This window comes from Sander lucioperca, chromosome 3, assembly GCF_008315115.2.
Source record: "Sander lucioperca isolate FBNREF2018 chromosome 3, SLUC_FBN_1.2, whole genome shotgun sequence".
NCBI lineage: Eukaryota > Metazoa > Chordata > Actinopteri > Perciformes > Percidae > Sander > Sander lucioperca.
The window spans coordinates 19,447,292-19,466,646 of NC_050175.1; the positions used below are offsets into that span (position 1 = coordinate 19,447,292).

Below are 19,355 nucleotides of genomic sequence, written 5' to 3' on the forward strand. Positions count from 1 at the left end.
ACCTGGTTAGAATTTATAAAAAGAGCTTCACGTATATTGGCTTTTTACCTGATTTGTTTTCCTTAACATCTCTTTTTTTTCAGCAGAGAAAAATCTGTACAAGATGATTTTGGTTACAGCATCCCTTTAAAAATGCAACTTAATTTCTTCAAAATGTTTGGGTGGGTTTAAAAAATGAACTATAAGTTTGTGTTTAAAGACCTAAAGGGAGGGGTATGACTTGCTGAATATGTGCTATTCCCAACACAAAATCCCAGAATTTAACCAAAGTGTTGAACTGAGTTCCTAACGATGCGTTTTAAGTGACAAGAGCTAGTGGCCTAAAGTCAAAGGGAATAAAAAAAAAAACTCAGATTCTGACAAACGGTACAGTTCTGCCATTTTGAATTTGTGATACAGAACGTCCACTCAACATAAGAACTGTTTTCAACTTTGTTCTTATTTCATAAATCAGTCAATTGTTTGTAAACATGAAAAACTCTCTGAAAGCCAGAAACCAGAAGAAGAACAGTAGCGCCGATTATGTGTGCTTATTATGTGCTGCTTACTGACAATGACTGGAGATGTTGGAACTGCTAAATGTTTATTACAAATAACACTGTCAACTTCAGCGACAGGACAGGTTCATAAGAGATCCATTTTCAGACTCTGGAAACAAAGTTCCCCATGTTCATAACTGTCTGGATTGTTCCAGAGTCAATTTTTTTTTAATCAATGCCACTAAAGCAGAGAAGTGGACAGGCTCGTAACACCAAATCATCTCTTTTCACTTTAGTACTCTGAAATTCTGACAATTAAAACAAACTACTATTCAGTAGTCCCATTTCATGTCTTCTTAATTACTATAAACATTAAATATTTAAATTTGTCTTAATGTCATTTTTTTTCCACCTCTGTCTCCCTCCTCTCTCAGTCCCACTCCTCCTCATCTCTGTAGGGGTTGTCCTCTCTCGGTGGCTCTTGAAACCTGATGTTTGCTAGCATGTCCCTCATTGCCACCATCAGACGATTCACTTCCTGATTCAGCTCCTGTCCGGCTCGAGCCACTTCCATGTCATCTTCCTGCCTCGGTCCACCCTTATTAAGAGAAGAGGCATCCGTTCATACACAATTATCTAGAATCTAAGTACCCATGATGTTAGCATTTGGCAATTTCTCAAACTGATAATTTGCTCCCTTTAACTATCCTTGACTGTGTCACCTTCATAGACAGTAAATTGCTGACATGGCTATCACAATGCAAGCACTGACATATCTAATACTTTTCTTGTATTTTATAATTTTTAATTAAAGTGTATTTTAAGAAAATCCTGCAATAGTTACTACTGGTTCCAAAGTCTCACCTCGCTGGAAGCACTTAGATTGTGTTGAAAGACACCTAAAGCTGTCAGACCATAAGGATTTGGTCCTACGGTTTTTCTATTTTATTTAGTAAGTTATTAACACCAAACAATGCCATTTAAAGTACGTTGACAATGGTTTTAGAAACACAATGAAACATTCAACATTAACAGAACAATACCAGGATAATTTAGGGTTGTGTTATATAACAACATTTTGTTTCTTGCAGATATGTAACTCTATTTCAGTAAAAGAACAGGGCAGCGTATCTTCCCTAGTCTTAACATAATTTCCTTTATCCATATTGTATCTCTTCCTCTACATAAGTGGATAACATGATCACGACGGATGGAACTGTCCTAATGGAAACATGCCTCGGGCCCATCTGTTAACTTTAAGCATGTATAGCTGACCCACAGGATGTTCAATGTGTGGGTGTACCTGATGTATGTATTTTAATGTGGCTGCAGTTGGTTTGACACTGGCAGTGGACTGATAGACCCATGATGAGTTAAACATATAACTCTTTAAATAACATTTATGTTGCAACTCAATTATCATAAACCTTTTAATACTCGCTTGTTTTAGCCCTGCTTGGACATAAACCACACAAATGTGCTTGGTCTGGCACCATCAAAGTCCTTTCCCAGCACAAAGTAGCCTTTGAGTCTTAACATTATTCACTATTCAATTTTATGGACCATTACAGACCTTTATTTTGTTATCACAGGAGGTTTAGAAAAATAGAAAGGAGCCCAGTTGAAAATGGGTTCAGTCTATTTGTTGCTTTCAGCCCATTCATCGAATAAATTGCTATCAACTTTTTTTTTTAGCTGAGGTCAAAACATTTTCAAATGCTACACATAGTGGCTTTCACAACAACATTCAGTGTTGCTTGACTAAACAAAATGTCTGCATCCTGGAGGTCTTACAAATGTGTTGAATGAGTTTCCTTCCATATAAAAACATTTGCAAAGCAGATTTTTAAAGTAAATAAAATGCATGAATTGTGCATTGTGTAGATCCATGTTTACTAGCTTGCCATCTTCTTCCCTTACTGCCACCCGTGGATCAGTAGAGTAGTGTGAAACAATTGGCAAAAATGTCACCCACATGCTCATGCATGTGCACGAGACTGTACCATTCAGGCCGAAATACAGTATAAAAACCGATTTACTCACATTACAATATTGATATACATCTATATACATGTTATTATACAGTGCTGAGACTTGAATTTTGTGAGAACATATGATGAAATCACAAGCTCCTGAATGGCTTTTCCTCTTGGAACATTTTAGAAAGTCATCCGCTGATGCTGTTAAACACCATAGATTTACATAGTTCTCCATCTCTGAAACAGTGATGATCTACTAAAGATTGGTGGCACTTTTTTTTTTTTTTTTTTTTTTAGAAAAGTCAGATAAGTCAAATACCGCGTGACAATATTTATTATGGGGCCGAAACCTGGCAAATAAGACAAAAACGCAGATCAGTTACAAAGTGTGTGTTTGGATGTCCCACAAGTCCTCATGCCTAAACATCAAAGTTGTGGTGTTGAAGATGTGGAGTGAATAAGCAGAAAGAGCAAACACTCATTTGTTGCTGAGGACAATAAGGATGTCTCAAGAATTGCAGCAGTTTAAGTTATGCAATCACCATCTTAAATTTACCATTATATTGCTTTAAAATAATTCAAAACCTAATTATAACTCTGGTTAACTGAGTGGATTTCTACAAATAAAAAAATAAAAGAGGCATTTTTTTCCAGTCCACTGGACTGTCTAGGTAGCCTCAAAGTAACATCCACATCTTTGACAAAAAGATCTTAAATAATCCACTTCTTTCTTTTAAATGTGCAGTCTCAAACACAAAATTCTGTCAAACAAGGGTAGCAACTGGAAGACACAGATGAGCCACATATTCTAATGTCTGTTGCACTCAATTTCCTTTTTTAAAACATTTCCAACTGAAATATAGGCTGCAGTACTACCTGCACAGCGTAGCAAAATTCAGCCATCACAATAAAGGCCAGCTATTGTGGGAATGGTTGAAGGTTTGATGTTCAAGTGTAAGCAGAAAAATGGAATGTGCTTAACTAACATTATTCAATGGATGTTGTTCCTAAAAATACAGGTAACATTCAAGATTGAGAAAATGTCCCACAATAATTATGGGGAAGTAAACCTGACTTGGCTCTATAAATTAAATAATAAATAATAGAGCCTGACCGATAAAGGATTTTTAAGGCCGATATAGATACAAATATTTGGTGATTTAAAAATCTGATATTCCGATATATCGGCCAATGTATATTAAAAAATAATAATCCAGAAACGCGTAAAAAAACATAAGGTAAACAGATTTCCCTAACATTAGCTATTTGTAGTTATTTATAAGGCCTCACTAAAATAATATGATAATACAGTTTAAAAATAAACTTGTTTGTTTTATTGTCACAACAGAACATCAAAATATATTAAAGTTCTGATAAATAACATGTATAAAAATACAAACTTAAGATATGAAACTTAAAGGGTTAAACATGAGTGCTGCCAACAGGGACGTTGTAGAGCGCCCTCTGGTGGGCAAACGATGCAACGCCAACACTCATAACATGGTTGAAGGGTGTTTCGTCCATTTTTATTTCATTTTTTAAATATTAATTTATCGGCCATTATAGATGTCGATACCGATACCTGCCTAATATCGGCCGATAATATCGGCCCGCCGATATATCGGTCGGGCTCTAATAAATAAAAAAAAAAAATCACTATTAGGAAAAGAGACAGCAAAGCCAAGGCCCAAACAACTTTGCACTTCATGAATGTTGTTATTGTTTTGTTCTTCAGTGGCACTGGGAAATGGTGGACAGAATTAACAGTCACATGGTCATAAGCCTTCTTTCATCTTTTGCAGTTGTCATCCCCTTAGGGTAACCCAGGAGTCTTTGGGGGAAATATTCCATCATTCAAGCATGTGTGATAAGATCTTTTCCAAGAACTTTTACCAGTTTATGTTTCCACCAGCCCTGGAGGTTCCTGCTATTAATTAGCACAGTGTGTTATTTTAGTAATCGTTAAATAGAAACCCCAACCATGAACACAATCAACACTGTGCTCATTCAATAATTTTGAAAAGTAAACTCAATGAAAAAGTTTTTTTAAAAGGACCTGAAGTACATTTCTCATTTCATCAGTTACGGTGCTTTGGAGCAGGTCAGTTCATAGTGAATCATTCACTGACTGGGAGCTTATACAAGTTGTTACATATCAGTTTTATTTGAATATAGTGCTTACAGCTATTAATCATATGATGTGCCCACATCCACACCATGGGTTTACAGAAGTTTTTATTGTACCTCAATGCAGCAGCACCAGTATTCGTCTTTAGATGACATCACTACAGTTAGGTTGAGGAGGAACTTGCTGAAATTCACAAATTATAACTAAGATGCTAAGAAGCATAATATAAATAACATACGTGAATTCAGTTTTTAGGTGTTTTGCCCTTTTTTTTTTTTCATGGAAGACAACCAATTTGTTTTTTTTTTGCCCCATGCACTGTACAATTCCTGATCAATCAATTTTCCCAGACCTATTTCCTGCCAGAGCTATTTTGCCTGATCTGTGCAACTCACCTGAAAGTTGAAGTTTGGCAGCAAAGACCGGAAAAACAGTGACAACGTACTCTCATTGGTTGCACCAACGTGCTGCCTATATGTACACAAAAACACACAGAAGTCTTATTATAGTGTAAAAGCAAATTGAGGATATAAAAGCCTGTTTGTTTGTAAAGCACAATATGTGAGTCCTCTTTGACTGTACAATGGTATTTCATGTGCACAGCTGTATGGCTCCTCCATTACCTCTCTGGTCGGGTGTACGACATCACTGAGTCCAGTGGGGGTAGAGGGTCAAAGCCCATCACAGGCTGACTGGTCACCTCCTGAGGGTATCAAACAAATACACAAGATCAGATTCACCTCCTCAGGGATGCATGAGTTCAGAGATACATGAATACTTAAAGAGGTGATCAGCATTCTATTGATACTATTGTACTACCTAAAAGCCAGGTGTGGAACCAAGTTATGGAGCCTAATTTTATCATCTTTGTTATCCCGACAATTACACATCAAGACCCTCATTGGAGTCTTTGTGAGGATCTTATGCATAGCACAGATTATATGCTTCTTGTATAACTGTCTGGTCTGTGTGTTAATATCTCGGCTGTGGTAGAATTTTCCAGTCAAGGAGGCCACGTGTTTCTTGTAATGCGATTATGTATTCATTAAAAATATCTGGCTTTTTAGGATATTTGGAAAACCTAAAAGTGCATAAGAAAATTAATAAGATTGTGATCCTTTTGATGCCCATCACACCTCTATCATCTGTTGGTGAGTGGACTGAGGACATTGTGCATAAAGTGAATTGTGTTTAAGTGTGGTTGCTGATCATTTCTTACCAGAGGCAGACTTGATGTGGCTTCTTTGATCTCAGAGAGGAGGACGTGACGATGGATGTTCCTTGGTGCACTCTGGTACCTTTGCTTTCTCCTAAAACAGAGTGATGAAGTTATGCTAACATATGGAACATAATTGCACAGAAATGTGGCAGCAGAGCGGCTCATTGAGATCTTACTTGTTTTGGCAGTCCTCCACCAGTGGGTCTTTGGCATCAACTCGACGCAGCACCTCTTTCACAGACTCTTCCAACCACAGCATTACTGCTGCCTCCCTCCACAGGGTATGAGTTCTCCCCACATACAGAGCAGTCAGTTCAGCCAGGGCTGGGGGCTGCCTAGAGACAGAGAGGGTAGGATAGGTTTTTTAAAGTTAGGGTAACAGAAACATAACGGAAAAGCAAAGTGGATACAAAATAGGGATAAAAAATAAAGGACATGAAAAGATTTATAGGAATAATATAAAACATTGGTTGAATGCTACAAATAAATTAATGTGGTTAAATTGATACACTGAAATTGATTCATTGCAAAACTTCAAAAAACAAAGGGAGCATGCATTACCCTATCTGGCTCTTTGGGCCAAAGAAGGCATGTGAGGTGACAGTGGGATCTGGCTGCACAGTACAGAGATCCAGTAGAGGAATCAAGACTGCAGGAAACACATTTACAGCAACATTAAGTAGGTGAAAGTACATATTTACAACATCCTTGATGTAAATGGCAAGTAATCCCTACTATTTTATACCCCTTTCACACCAATGGCTCAATCAGGGTTATACCCAGGTCGACTGTGTGTTTGAATGGGGTAACCTTCCTTGATCTACTCGGCTTCGCGACCCAGGTAATGAGGTGGGTTTGATCAGGGTAGACTAAGCTTGATTTCATTGTAAATTACGCATGACCTGGGTCACTACCAGCCGGGGCGGGACAAATTATGTAATTGGTTGGAAATGACAGTGGGGCAGTCATCACAGGTCGCCGCACACTTTGAAAAAACAACAACTTAAATTTTGTCTAACTGTGCTTTATGGTGGGTTTTCACCATAGACTGTATAAAACTAGGATCTTAACAGGCAGCTTCAACCGCTCGTTCAATTCATTTCTAGTGGTTGCCCGGATGTTCACTAGTCTGCCTTTTGCAGAGCGGTAGCAGAGTTTTACAGGCAAAACTCCCTGTTAAAACCCAGCATTAGAACGTTAAACGTATACAAATACGTTTTGTTTAATTCTCTTGGCACCGCTGCTCTTACTCCCTCTCTTTAAGGACACCAATTTCTTTGTGAATGAATAATGTATTGTAAATAAATAAATGTTCTTCCTTAAAATACAGGGGGCATAATTAAGTACACCCCTATGTTAAATTCCCATAGAGGCAGGCACATTTTTATTTTTAAAGGACAGTTATTTCATGGATCCAGGATACTATGCATCCTGATAAAGTTCCCTTGGCCTTTGGAATTAAAATAGCCCCACATCATCACATACCCTTCACCATACCTAGAGATTGGCATGGTTTTATTTCAGTTAGCCTAATAGCTGGTTTGATTTGCATTGAGAGCTGATCTTATGGAAAGTACCCCATGTCAATCTCTAGGTATGGTGAAGGGTATGTGATGATGTGGGGCTAGTTTAATTCCAAAGGCCAAGGGAACTTTATCAGGATGCATAGTATCCTGGATCCATGAAATAACTGGCCTTTAAAAACTAAAATCTGCATGCCTCTATGTGAATTTAACATAGGGGTGTGTATACTTATGCCTCCTGTATTTTAAGAAAGAACATTTATTTATGATACATTTTTCATTCACAAAGAAAATTGGTGCCCTTAAAGGTTGGATTTTTTCCATTTTTTTTTTTAAATTAAGGCATTAAGATCAATTTCCAAAAGATGATTTTTTTATTCCTCTTTTTAGTCAACTTTAGCATGGGTTCATAAACTTATGAGCACCACAGTAGTATCTTTTTAGTCATGCCATAAACAGAAGAAGAAGAAGTGACTGAAAGGCAATCATGTCTAAATATTCATAGACTGGAAGCGGTTCATTTCTAAGAGTCTAACCTCCGGGGAACATGATGAGAGCATTCTGCAGCAACTGGTCAGCTTTGTGTCTTTCTTTGTCACTTTCTTCAGGGTCTACATCTTCCTGCTGACTGAGATGGAAATGGCAGAGTGCAGTGGAGAATGCAAAGTTTGGCAGCTGAGAAAGATTTCTGTGTTCCTGCAACAAAAACAAACTATTTCTGTATCAGACTGAAACGTTAAGACTGGAACACACACACACACGCACGCACGCACGCGCACACGCACACACAAGCACACACAAGCACACTTTACCTCCCAGTCCTGATGTAACTGGAGGAGAGACTGGTACTCTCTGGAGCGCAGTGTCAGGAAATCGATGAGCAGGAGCATGCAAAGTGGGTCAGAGTCTGGGTCCAAACTAATTAAAAGAGTGGCAAACAAGAACAGAAGCAAATGAATACTACAGACACTTGAACCAAAGGCATATCTGAAACCAAATACAATTAAAACTCTCATCCCACACTCCAGGGTGTAACATTAAAAAGAACCCGTGTGACACACTGTTCTGTCCTTAAAAAATAAAAATAAAAAGGTGGAGTCTGCGATTCTGTAAAAAGATTGTTGATATTTGAACTCAACACCCAAACAAATACACCCCTCCTGTAACAGCTCCTTCAGCATGTTAGCATGTGCCAGATTTACTGTCCCTCTCGCTCCCACTGCCTTTCTCTTACACATCCATGGCCTTTCCCGTGTCATGTGCACGAGCACAATGGAATAGTGCTGTGCAGCTTGGTCTGTGCCACTTTGTTCGTTTCCCATTTACAGAGCCAGGGCTGTGAATGAACACCAGATTTTTTTTAGCGCACAAACAGAACTGACAGCGAGCAGACCTTGAGGAGATAATTGCTGAATTTGCTATTCTAATCCAATACACTTTTTGTTAGACTCCACCTTCACATAAAAGAATAAATAGGACATCAGAAACCAGATAGCATCAAAAATCCCACTGCTCTGCTATTTGCTTTCAGAGTCAATTTTGAAGCTTGAGCTTAAGTAACAATGGAGTGGCTCCTCTGTGCACAAATTGCTACTTGCAATGATAGTGTAATAAGTTATTTTTTCTGGTTTCCTTCAAAATCCACCATGATGCATTTAATACCCCCAAGTATTGTTTATTTTCTCTAAAACACAAGATTGACAGTGTAAATCACATCATATATGTGAGACCGTTCTTCAAACAGATTTTGTTATCCATCATATTGCCATTTTAAGCCAACAGTGATTTATTCACTGCTGGTAAGAGAGGGACAGCTGTCATCCTTCATTCCCACACTGTTGCTTTACAAAAGGACCAGAACATAGCTGTCATTAAGTAAGGAAGCCAGAGTTTGAAGAAAGTCATAGATAAGAATTGACCATTATGTAGTTAACAGTGCCAGGGAACAGCCCTATAAAGCCTAACGGAAGTGATCGGGATACGGAAGGTTCTATGTTATGTAATGAGATTTTAACATTTATATTGCTTTGGGATTTTATCAGTGTTTTATCTAGCATTAGCCTGTATTTCACTATATCCCTGTTATAGTTTATTAAATGGTGGAAAGCATTCAATGTATTTAAAGAACATCTCGTCATCAATAAAATATCACATAAGGAATTTGGAAGGTCTTGTCTGAAACACATGTTCAATTGTTTACCACCGTATACATCCTTGATCGTTATATGTAGTCACACTCGGAATCATGGAATAGAACACATAACTATGTTACAAAACAAACAAAAAGTTACTTTTGGACTTCCCCCTGTGCCTAAAAAGAATAACCACTGTCAGAATACAAACCTAATTGTTAAGTTAACAGTCTTAGAAGACTATGTTCCAAGTCTGATGACTGCTGTTGGTGGTTACTTTATTTAGGGAAAGAAGAGTTCTTTTTGTTTAGCTAGCATGTGATAATATGCAATACTAGTCAATGTATGTCAATACAGAACCTACAGACACAACTAGGAATAGAGTGGTGTTCAGAGATAATGGAAACAGAGTAGATGAGTTAGTCATAAAGACACCATGGAGAGGTGTGTGGGGTTTTTATGTATCTCTCAGTTTCCCTTTAACTCTATAGCTGGTCTTTCCCAGTGCTCGAGCTTTTCCTCTTGTACCTCAGGATCAGCTTGCAGTACTCCAGAGCCGTCCGTGGGCAGCCTCTCTTCTCCAGGAACATCATGTGCTTATAAAGAGCCAGATAAAATGCCCTGCAAACAGAGATGACTAAATCATTGAAGGGCTGAGTCCTTCAAACACAATTTAAGTTACAAACAATAATCTAGAGTTGTCTCACAAAAGCAAGTTGTCTAACAAAAGCAAAAAAAGAGGGAAAAAAAATGACCAACCTGTTCTCTGGTCGCAGATAATCAAGTCTGCTGGTACCCGAGGTCAGACTGAATAAAGGATGAAAGGCACACTCAAAGCTGTACATGGCCCGCTCTGAAAATAAATCATAATTTCTTTATATCCACAACAAAAAATGTCACTGAAGCATCAGAAAACTGGGCACAATGAACAGAAAACAGTAGGGGGGGGTGCAAAAAAAAAATCGATTCATATTATAATCGTGATTCAAACTACTGATTCATAGAATTCTAAAATTCTGGCTGTCTGGTTGGTTTACATCTTCCAAAAGCACAATCATGCTGAGCCCTAACGTAACCATAATTATTAAGCTTGATAATCTGATAAAAAATTAGGAATCATCAGTAATTTAACTACAGCCCTTTTTGCATCTCATATCAACATCTTGAGTCATTTTTATAAGTTAACACCATGCTCTAGCAATACACTGATGAAACTAACACATTCCAAAATCTAGAGTTGATAAAATTGATGAAATTGGAACGGAAGGAGCTCTTCTTGAGCCAGGAACAACTTGGTCTAGGTTTACTATTTGCCAATAGCTTAAGAATATATAGGAAGAAATCATCGCCATGCAATTAATACAACAAATAGCATCAGTATGGGTCATTGCTGGACCCTAAATAAATTTACAGTCTTTGGTTTAGAGTTGATGTGATTTACAGAAGGAGCCTATGATCCTCACCGATGAGGTCCCTGGCCATCTCCTGATCCTCCTGTATGCGGCAGACATCAGAGAGCTGCAGCAAGGAATCAATGTGGTAGGGGTTGAGTTGTAGTAATGCCTGAACAGAAAAAGTGAAGAGACAATGGTCAAATTGACAGAGATAGACAGAGTGAGACATAAAGTCTGCAGAGAGAAAATGCTTTCAACAGGAGAAGTTTGATTACAAGACATGAGTCCAAATTTATTAAAAATGCATCTGGTTACACTATCGCTGACTTCTCTCCTATGGTTTTAGGTACACAGTCTTATATGACTTAGACTGAGGTTATTTTAATTGCAGTTGTCAGTTGATGATTCAAAAGAATTGTTTCATGCCACTTCAATGGTTAAAAAGGCTATAATAGATAACATTGTCTATGCAATGTTACGTGACCATTCTTGCCACTGCACAGTAGAAATTAACTTTTTTACCACAATGTTGTTGGGATCCATGGACTCGACAGCATCCAGGAACTTGAACTGTACTTGTTGGTAGTCCCGACCATGCTCAAAGGTGAAGAACTGAATGCCATCCTTTGACTGCAGTAAGGTCATTGAGATTCCTATGGAGACATCAAAGCGAGTTAAGAACAACACATAAAGGAAGACACAACAGTGTGGTAAATGGTGAAGATATATTTAATTCACACTAATTGAATAAGCAAGAGTACATAACAAATGGAGCTTGTGCAATTGATATCATAGTGTAAGAAGAACTACTGCTTTGTGGTTGTATGCCTCCGCCAACCAGTCAAGTTGCCGTTTACATCCATGTCTGTCCATGACTCATATTATATATGAAGTGAAGACTTTAAAATAATTTCATTGTGTATTTTTCGGTTAAATGGAAGTTATCACTATATGATTCCAGTGAATCATTTCCAGTGAAAACATGCTGTCTTTACTTAGACAATTTTTTTCCAGAGGAGTACAGAGGACTGATAGAGAGCTTCCTCACATGGTGCAATGACAATCACCTGAAGCTCATTATCAGCTAAATCAATGAGCAAGAGGAACTGGAATCTGTGCTGGTCATCTTCCAGGGAAAGGAAGCGAAGAGGGTGGACTCATACAAGTATCTTGGGGTCCAAATTAATTAAAAACTGGACTGGACTTACAACACTGAAGCCCTCTTTAGGATGGGACAGAGTGTTATTGTTGAGGAGATTCAACAGAAATGCAACTGTACTGCAGATCTTCCATCAGTCTGTAGTAGCCAGTGCTCTGTTCTTCTTCTTGGTGTGCCAAGGTTGGTGGCATCAATGCTTGGAGGTCAGCAGCCTCAACAAGCTGTCAAGGAAGGCCAGCTGGGTGATCAGGTTGGAACAGGACCGTGTGGAGGCAGTGGCAGAGAGGAGGACAAAGCCATCTTGGATAACGCTTCTCACCTTCCCTACAATAAGCTGTTACAGATTGGCAGATCGTTGCAGACACAAGGAGGGACAAGATCAAAGCCTGTGAGCTGTTCCTCATCTGAGTCGAGGGTCTAAGGATAGAGGATGTGGTTTGCTGAACAGATTGTAAAGCCATTTGTGGCAAATTTTTGATTTGTGATATATAAATAAAATTGATTTGACTTGACTTTGTTAAGCTTTGTTGTTCTTATTCTGCTTTGTCTATTAGAGTGCAATTTCATTTAGAGAAACAGAACCCAAATTCCTTGCATTGTTCACGTCATAGAAATGATTCATGAAAGGGCCAATTCTGAAGGAACACAAAGTCGTAGCAATGACAACAATGCTTCAAATATGGATGACGCTGCAAAGAAGCTGCAAATTCTAAAACGTGGATGCTTCATGCACATCTTTAACACGGCAGCACAGAAGATCTGTACAGTTACCATAGTTTCAAGACTAGTGACACCAATTCAGTATCCGATCAAATGTGAAATATGGTCACAATCTCCTCTTCTGTTCCTGAGTTATGGTGTTAAAAAAATGCCCAGAAAAGCATTATGGCGGAACATTGTGTCAGAGTGAAGTTGACCTTTGAACTTTTGGGTATAGAAAATGTCATTTTATATACCCAATAGGACAATTTTGTCCTATTAGACGTGTTTTGTTAGGTCAAACTGACCTAGACCTTTGACCACAAAATTCTAATCAGTCCATCTTTGAGTTTGTGCCAAGTTTGAAGAAATTCCCTCACAGCCTTCCTGAGATATCACATTCACGAGAATGGGACAGACGGATAACTGGCGCTGGCGCGGAGGTATATAAATGTTTCATATGCGTTTGTGTTTTGGTGTATGAATCTTAAAACCACTTAGCCACCATGACGCCAATAGTGTTTTCAATTTTAAACAACATATATTAAGAGAAAAACAGGAGTCAAGTGGGGTCAAAGTAGCTAATATTACATTATGTATTGTATTATTTTACTGTTTTGTGCAAAAGCTCATTATATCAACAAAGAGGACAGTCATTACAATGTCAACAGTCAGTTTCAGCCTGAAATGATACATTTAAAAAAGCTGACCGTGAGGAAAAGCCTACCTGGGCGGCTGAAGCGAGGCCAGCTGTCTTTAGGACTGGTCATCCAGGTGCTACGGTGATACTGTCTGTTTCTCTGTCGAGGTCTGTCAAAAAAAATAAAAAATAAAAACATTAAATTGAGCACGAGAATATACTGCATATATACAGACGACGTGGGCCATTTTAATCCTAACAATCTCAAAACGTTTTCACTTTTCTTTTTACCTTTGATCCCCCTGAACAGCTCGAGCCCCAAAATATCTCTTCAGCTCCGTCTCTGGGTTGAGGTTCCTAATGTATTGACACAGAAAAGGACATTCAGATCTTTACAGGCTAAATGACAAAGTGGGCCGGCTGAGGAAACACATTCCAAGGGATACATAGGGGCTGTTTGATTTAGATATTTTAGATGCGTCAGTCTGGGGCTGCGGTCGAATAGTCAAAAAAAAAAAAACTACGTCCTGTGCCTTTTCCTAAATATTTTTCTTGACCTCGATGTAAAACATCATGAGGTCAACATTGAGGTCAATGTAATTATGCAACGGTGGATGTTATTGATGTGGGTCTACCGTGGTGAAACTACAATGTCCCAAAGACGGACTACTAAAAGTGCATCTTAGATACTTCCCGTGTTTTTACTGTGTTGTTTCATGCAGGCTATATAAACATGGACAACTCAGTAAAAAAATCTAACTTCATTACTAAGGTTGGAATTGAAATCTAAAAAGGAATATAGGCAACCAGTCACAGTAGTGATTTAAAATAGTTGTCACATTAAGAATGAGGCAACGTTGACATGTTGACTGGTAACCATCAACCAACAAACTAAACAAATAGTTAACATATGGAAGGCAATATTAGCTAACTAATCATACCAGTGGGACACCCAATCCAAGACTCATCATTTGTGATTGTCAGTGTGCAGAATATTCTGCCTGTTTTAAGGTTAGCAAAGTCAACTTTTACATTTCAACGGTATCTTCTGCCAATGAACAAAAATTGTGGCAAATAAGGTTTCCGTGGAGGTTATAATATATATATATATATATTTTATTATGGACAATCCATCAATGACATAATGGCTGTGCAGAGTTTGCACATTTAATTTGGGGCGTCATGCTTAGCAACAGGTGAGCAAACTCGAAAACAGCCACGCACATGACATCACATGCTTTGCTATCAACACAGGTAATTTGCCTTTGGTAGCTAATTGAAATAATCTGCTCTAACATCACTCGTTGTGTGGCCAGATGTTTAACATATTTCAAGTTTTAACCTTTTGTAATTCTGTGTTGATTCAATGCAGTGCATCTCCTGAGACAGACAGTCTCCAAATAGTTGGCTTTTCTTGTGTGAGCCAAGCGCCACCACATGGTGGCAATTAGGAATTACACAGACATGTATATTATAGTGATAGTACGTGAGGCTACTGAACTGACCACTGACCAAGATATCTGATCTGAATCTATCTATTTTGTGTACATGAAAGATGTTGGGCTCCTCACCTGTGCTCCACATGTAGCACAGATCTTCTGTCAGAGCCTCCGCAATCCTCATTTTGCAAACTCAGACCATTGGTCTGCTCCAGGTTCTCCAGCAATAAATCAATGTTATCATCTGGTACAGCCTCCTGAAAATCATTTAAAATGTGTTGTTCACTTCCCAAAAGACGCTACAGTCTGTATATTGTGTGTGTAGTTTCTGGATCTTAAGATTGATTGCAAGAGTGTTATTATCAGTAAAATGATTTTTATTACATGTAATGAATGATATTAATAAAGTGGTCAGTCATTCTAAGAATATAGTGCGGGTTATCATTTATTGTATTTAATGTCTTACCAGAGCAGTTACAGAATCCCTTTTCAACAAATTTACCTGACCACCTTCTAGTATCACCTTTGTCTTCTTCTTTTTCTTCTTCTTTTTAACTCTGTCTCCAGATAAAGGCTGTTAAAGAGAGATGACAGTGTAATATAAGCAAATTTAGATCAGAAGAATCAGAGAGTCAAATCAGAGAATCACAGAAAGACATCCTTCTCACATTGCTTCACCTTTACCTTTGTAGACACATCCTCTTGCTTTTGATCTGGTTTCTTAATGCCTGGGTTATCAATCTTTTCCGTGCCACTTGTTTTATTTCCATCTGGTTTCTCTGCCTCTTCATCAGGTGAGATGTTCTCTGCCTCGTTGTCTGCATCACCAATCTAGTAAAAAGGTGACATTGGCAAGAGAGTGTGTTGGGTAAAGCAGTGCTAAAAGTGAGTAAAAACCCCATAGCTAGATGGAACATCGCAACAGACTTCAACATCAAGACAACATCATCTCTTCCTGAAATCATGGACAAGATCCGTGTGTTCAAGATGACAAGAAAAAGGAAATACATACTCAATGTTGTGAACCATAGCTTGTGGATGGTTTGCGGCGTGAATAAATAGTAAGATTAGGGTACAGATTTAATAGGTCTTGATGTAAACAGCTCACACATTAAATGAGCTTACTGTTGTTACAACTATTAATATTAACCTGCATAATTGATCATTTGATTTTACACAGTAAAAAACGTCATCAATGCATTCAGTCATGCATTATGATTTTTAAAAAGTTAATGTAAAGTAGATCTCAGCTTGATATAATAACGAGGTGATGTCTAGATTTACAGTGATAACACTAAGCACATATCGTTTCATGACTGCTCAAATCAATTGTCTAAGTTTCTTTTTCATAGTTAATTTTAATGAGAATAACTCTTTCTACGTACTTTCAATTCAAGTGTCACTACATATTGATATTAGCTTGATCAAAGGCAAGGCTTGTACGAATCCACAATCAATTTTACTTTATTAGTTTTGAACATTTTCATCTGTCCAACATTTGACAAAAATTAATAGATAGATACTTGTATTTACCAAAAAAGAGAGGACAGACAAGTTGCATCCTGTGCAGATTTTTAGCTAACGTTCTATGTCTCCATTTTGTGTCACTTACAGTATAAGAATACAATTTAAAGGCTAACGTTAGTAAACATGCTGTTGCACTGTACAGTAGCCTACGCTGGACCTCTTTTGTCAGCGTTTTCTTCAGGTTGGTGCTGTAGACTACTTCCCAGTGATTTTCTGAAGCGATAGACAGCTTGCTAGCTAACTTTAACCTTAATGTATCTAGTTTAGTTAAATAAGCAGAGAAACGAGCTAACGTTAACTATACACGGCTAGCTTCTTGTTAGCCAGGTTTATCAACAGAGAGCTCGCTGATATCATCTGCCGGAAGAAAGACGTAACGTTATGTTAAAAGTAACATGTAAGTTAGCTAGCTAGTTAGTTTGGGGAATTACACCGTCACCTTACCAATTCATAAATGTTGCCGACGTTTTTCGGAGCCTTGTTTTTCTTTGCCTTTCGGCTGCTGGCTTTGCTATTAGCCGTGTCCAGCTGCTCCTCTTCACCCGCAGCCTGCTCCTCCGGGCTGTCACCCAAAGTTAGATCCCCGAGGTCCAAGGCCTCCTGACCCCGCTGTTTTCCTTTGAGCCTTCGTAGGGCACGGGTAGACATTGTCCACTGTTCATGGGACACATACACGACAATATTTGCGATTAAAGTAGTTTTTAGTTAGCTGACAGACACAGCAAACCAACAAGGAATCAATTCCATTGGCTTGTTTTTCTTCTTCTTCTAAATGTTTCAACGCTTCAGGTTTTGTCTCAGCCCTCCAAAGGATAGATGGGAAATTGCATCTTCTTCTTCTTCTTTTGATTTCCGGCAGACTAGACGCATCTATGGCGTATTGCTGCCCTCCGCTGTTAACTAATCGCTATTCACAACTTGATTAAAAGTAATTATCTATATATTTTTATATACTCCAATACGTCGCAAGTACTCCATCAGTTTCTTCAATTTGTTCCAACTGTCCAAATTCAATAAAGTGCATAAAGTAAAAACAATTTCTCCAGTTGCACCCAGTTCTCTGAGCAGTTTCTTCCTCTGACGAGAGTACTTCCTTCACTGCACTAATACATGCTTCACTGTTTCCTTGTCTCCACATTCACACTTTCCATCAGGATGTTTACTAATCAGAGCCAGCCCACTCCTCAGCCCACAATGCCCAAGCCTCAATCTGGATAAAACTACTGCATCTCTTCTCTTACATCTATAAGCACATCTTTCTTTCTCTACCATTCTTTGTACTGAGTAATAAGTTCTCCCCTTCCTTTCACAATCCCATAAATTTTGCCACATTTCTTTTACTGACCTATTAATTATTTCTGCGTAATCTCACCTCATACCCTGCTTTATGAATTCTATACAACACTTGCATAATTTCAACAAGCAAATCAGGTCTGGACTTAGATTTGGTACCTTTAATTGTAATTAGGGATGCAGCTGAATCACTACATATGACAGAATGTTCCTGTTTGTTATCTTCAACCCACCTTACTGCCCATAGAACTGCCACCAACTCTGCAGTAAATACTGATAAGTGATCTGGAATCCTACAGCCTTTTTTATAACCTATTTCAGGTATACTAATACCAAAAGCCACTTTACCGCTCTCAGGATCCTTCGACCCGTCAGTATAAATTTGTAGGTAGCCTCCCCACATTTGACACTGACGGGCTTTTATCTCCTCCACTACCCCCTCTGACATCTTTCTTTTACTTGTTTTCAAAAAATATAAATCAACAATGGGATCTGGAATCAACCACAAAGGTACATCTGAACGACATATTGGTGGACACACATTCAAATTCACAATACCAATTTCATCTGCCATAGATTTAAGTGTTTCTGTAAAGTTTGTTTTGACCAATGTTGCTGTTCCCATAAACTCCCAATGCTGACTCAACAGGTTTTTTGTTGGTAATTTCCCAGTCTGTCCTTTTAGTTTCATTAAATACTTCAACCCCAGTTTACGTCTTCTTATATCTAACGGCATCTCCCCTGTTTCTATTAATAGCGCCGGTATTGGAGTTGTATGAAACGCCCCACTACACACTCTAAGGGCTTTTGCTTGGACTATATCAAGTTGACTAATCACTGAAGGGGCTGCTGACCCATATACCATACAACCATAATCAATAGTTGATCTTATCATTGCTCTGTATATCATCATCATAGAATCACTTTCAGCCCCCCAATCAGACCCAGCCACACACCTTAGAACATTAATTATTTTCCCACATTTAGACGAAACCATCTCAATATGTTTCCTCCATGTCAGTCTTTCATCTAACCACATCCCCAAAAATTTAAAATTTTTAACTCTTTCAATAGTTGTATTATATATTTGTAACAGCCGTGTTGGCATTTTCTTCTTGTCCAAATACCATGTATTTTGTTTTTTCTATTGATATTTTAAAACCCCAATCATTAGCCCATTCAGATACCCTCTCCAAAGCAGTTTGAGTTTGACCAAAAATATAGGAAAGGTTCCTCCCTCGTTTCCGGAGGGCCCCATCATCTGCAAACAATGAAAACCGAAATTCTTTCCCCACTCTGCTAAACATACCATTAACTAGTATATTAAAAAGAACCGGACTTATAACGCTACCTTGAGGGGTTACATTCTCTATCCCAACCTCCTCTGATAATTCACTTCCCACCCTTACCTGAATTATCCTATTACTTAAAAAATTCTTTATCCAATTAAACATTCTTCCTCTGATTCCCGCATCATGAAGTGCAATGAGCAATCCCTCCTTCCAAAGCATATCATAAGCTTTTTCAATGTCCAAAAACACTGCAACAACGGCTTCTTTATTTGCAATGGCTTTTTTAATGTCAGTATCTAAATCTAAAACAGCATCCATTGTTGACTGCCCCTGCCTAAATCCACTCTGATATTCCACAAAATATCCACTTTTCTCCAGTTTATCCACAAGTCTATCTGTTATCATGCGCTCCATAATCTTACATAAAACAGAGGTCAATGCAATTGGTCTAT

At 38.3% G+C, this 19,355-nt stretch overlaps 1 protein-coding gene across 1 annotated transcript; it reads right to left on the bottom strand.

The window, feature by feature from the left end:
- Positions 1-566: 566 nt before the first annotated feature.
- Positions 567-17,115, bottom strand: tcf25 (transcription factor 25 (basic helix-loop-helix)). Its single transcript, XM_031314241.2, has 18 exons — positions 16,763-17,115; positions 15,476-15,622; positions 15,294-15,365; positions 14,924-15,048; positions 13,644-13,709; positions 13,440-13,522; positions 11,377-11,507; positions 10,924-11,023; positions 10,220-10,313; positions 9,989-10,081; positions 8,141-8,246; positions 7,865-8,024; positions 6,367-6,454; positions 5,982-6,140; positions 5,806-5,896; positions 5,210-5,289; positions 4,982-5,057; positions 567-1,077 (listed from the first exon to the last, which is right to left on the bottom strand). The coding sequence occupies exons 1-18, from the start codon at positions 16,964-16,966 to the stop codon at positions 910-912; spliced, it is 2,043 nt and encodes a 680-aa protein (XP_031170101.1). The 5' UTR covers positions 16,967-17,115; the 3' UTR covers positions 567-909.
- Positions 17,116-19,355: the final 2,240 nt, after the last annotated feature.

Coding starts and splice junctions, on each gene's coding strand:
- tcf25 (XM_031314241.2), bottom strand. CDS start 16,966: ATGTCTACCCGTGCCCTACGAAGGCTCAAAGGAAAACAGCGGGGTCAG. Junction 13,523..13,643: donor GCTGTTCAGGGGGATCAAAG/GTAAAAAGAAAA, acceptor TTTTTTTGACAG/ACCTCGACAGAGAAACAGAC. Junction 10,082..10,219: donor TATCTGCGACCAGAGAACAG/GTTGGTCATTTT, acceptor CTCTGTTTGCAG/GGCATTTTATCTGGCTCTTT.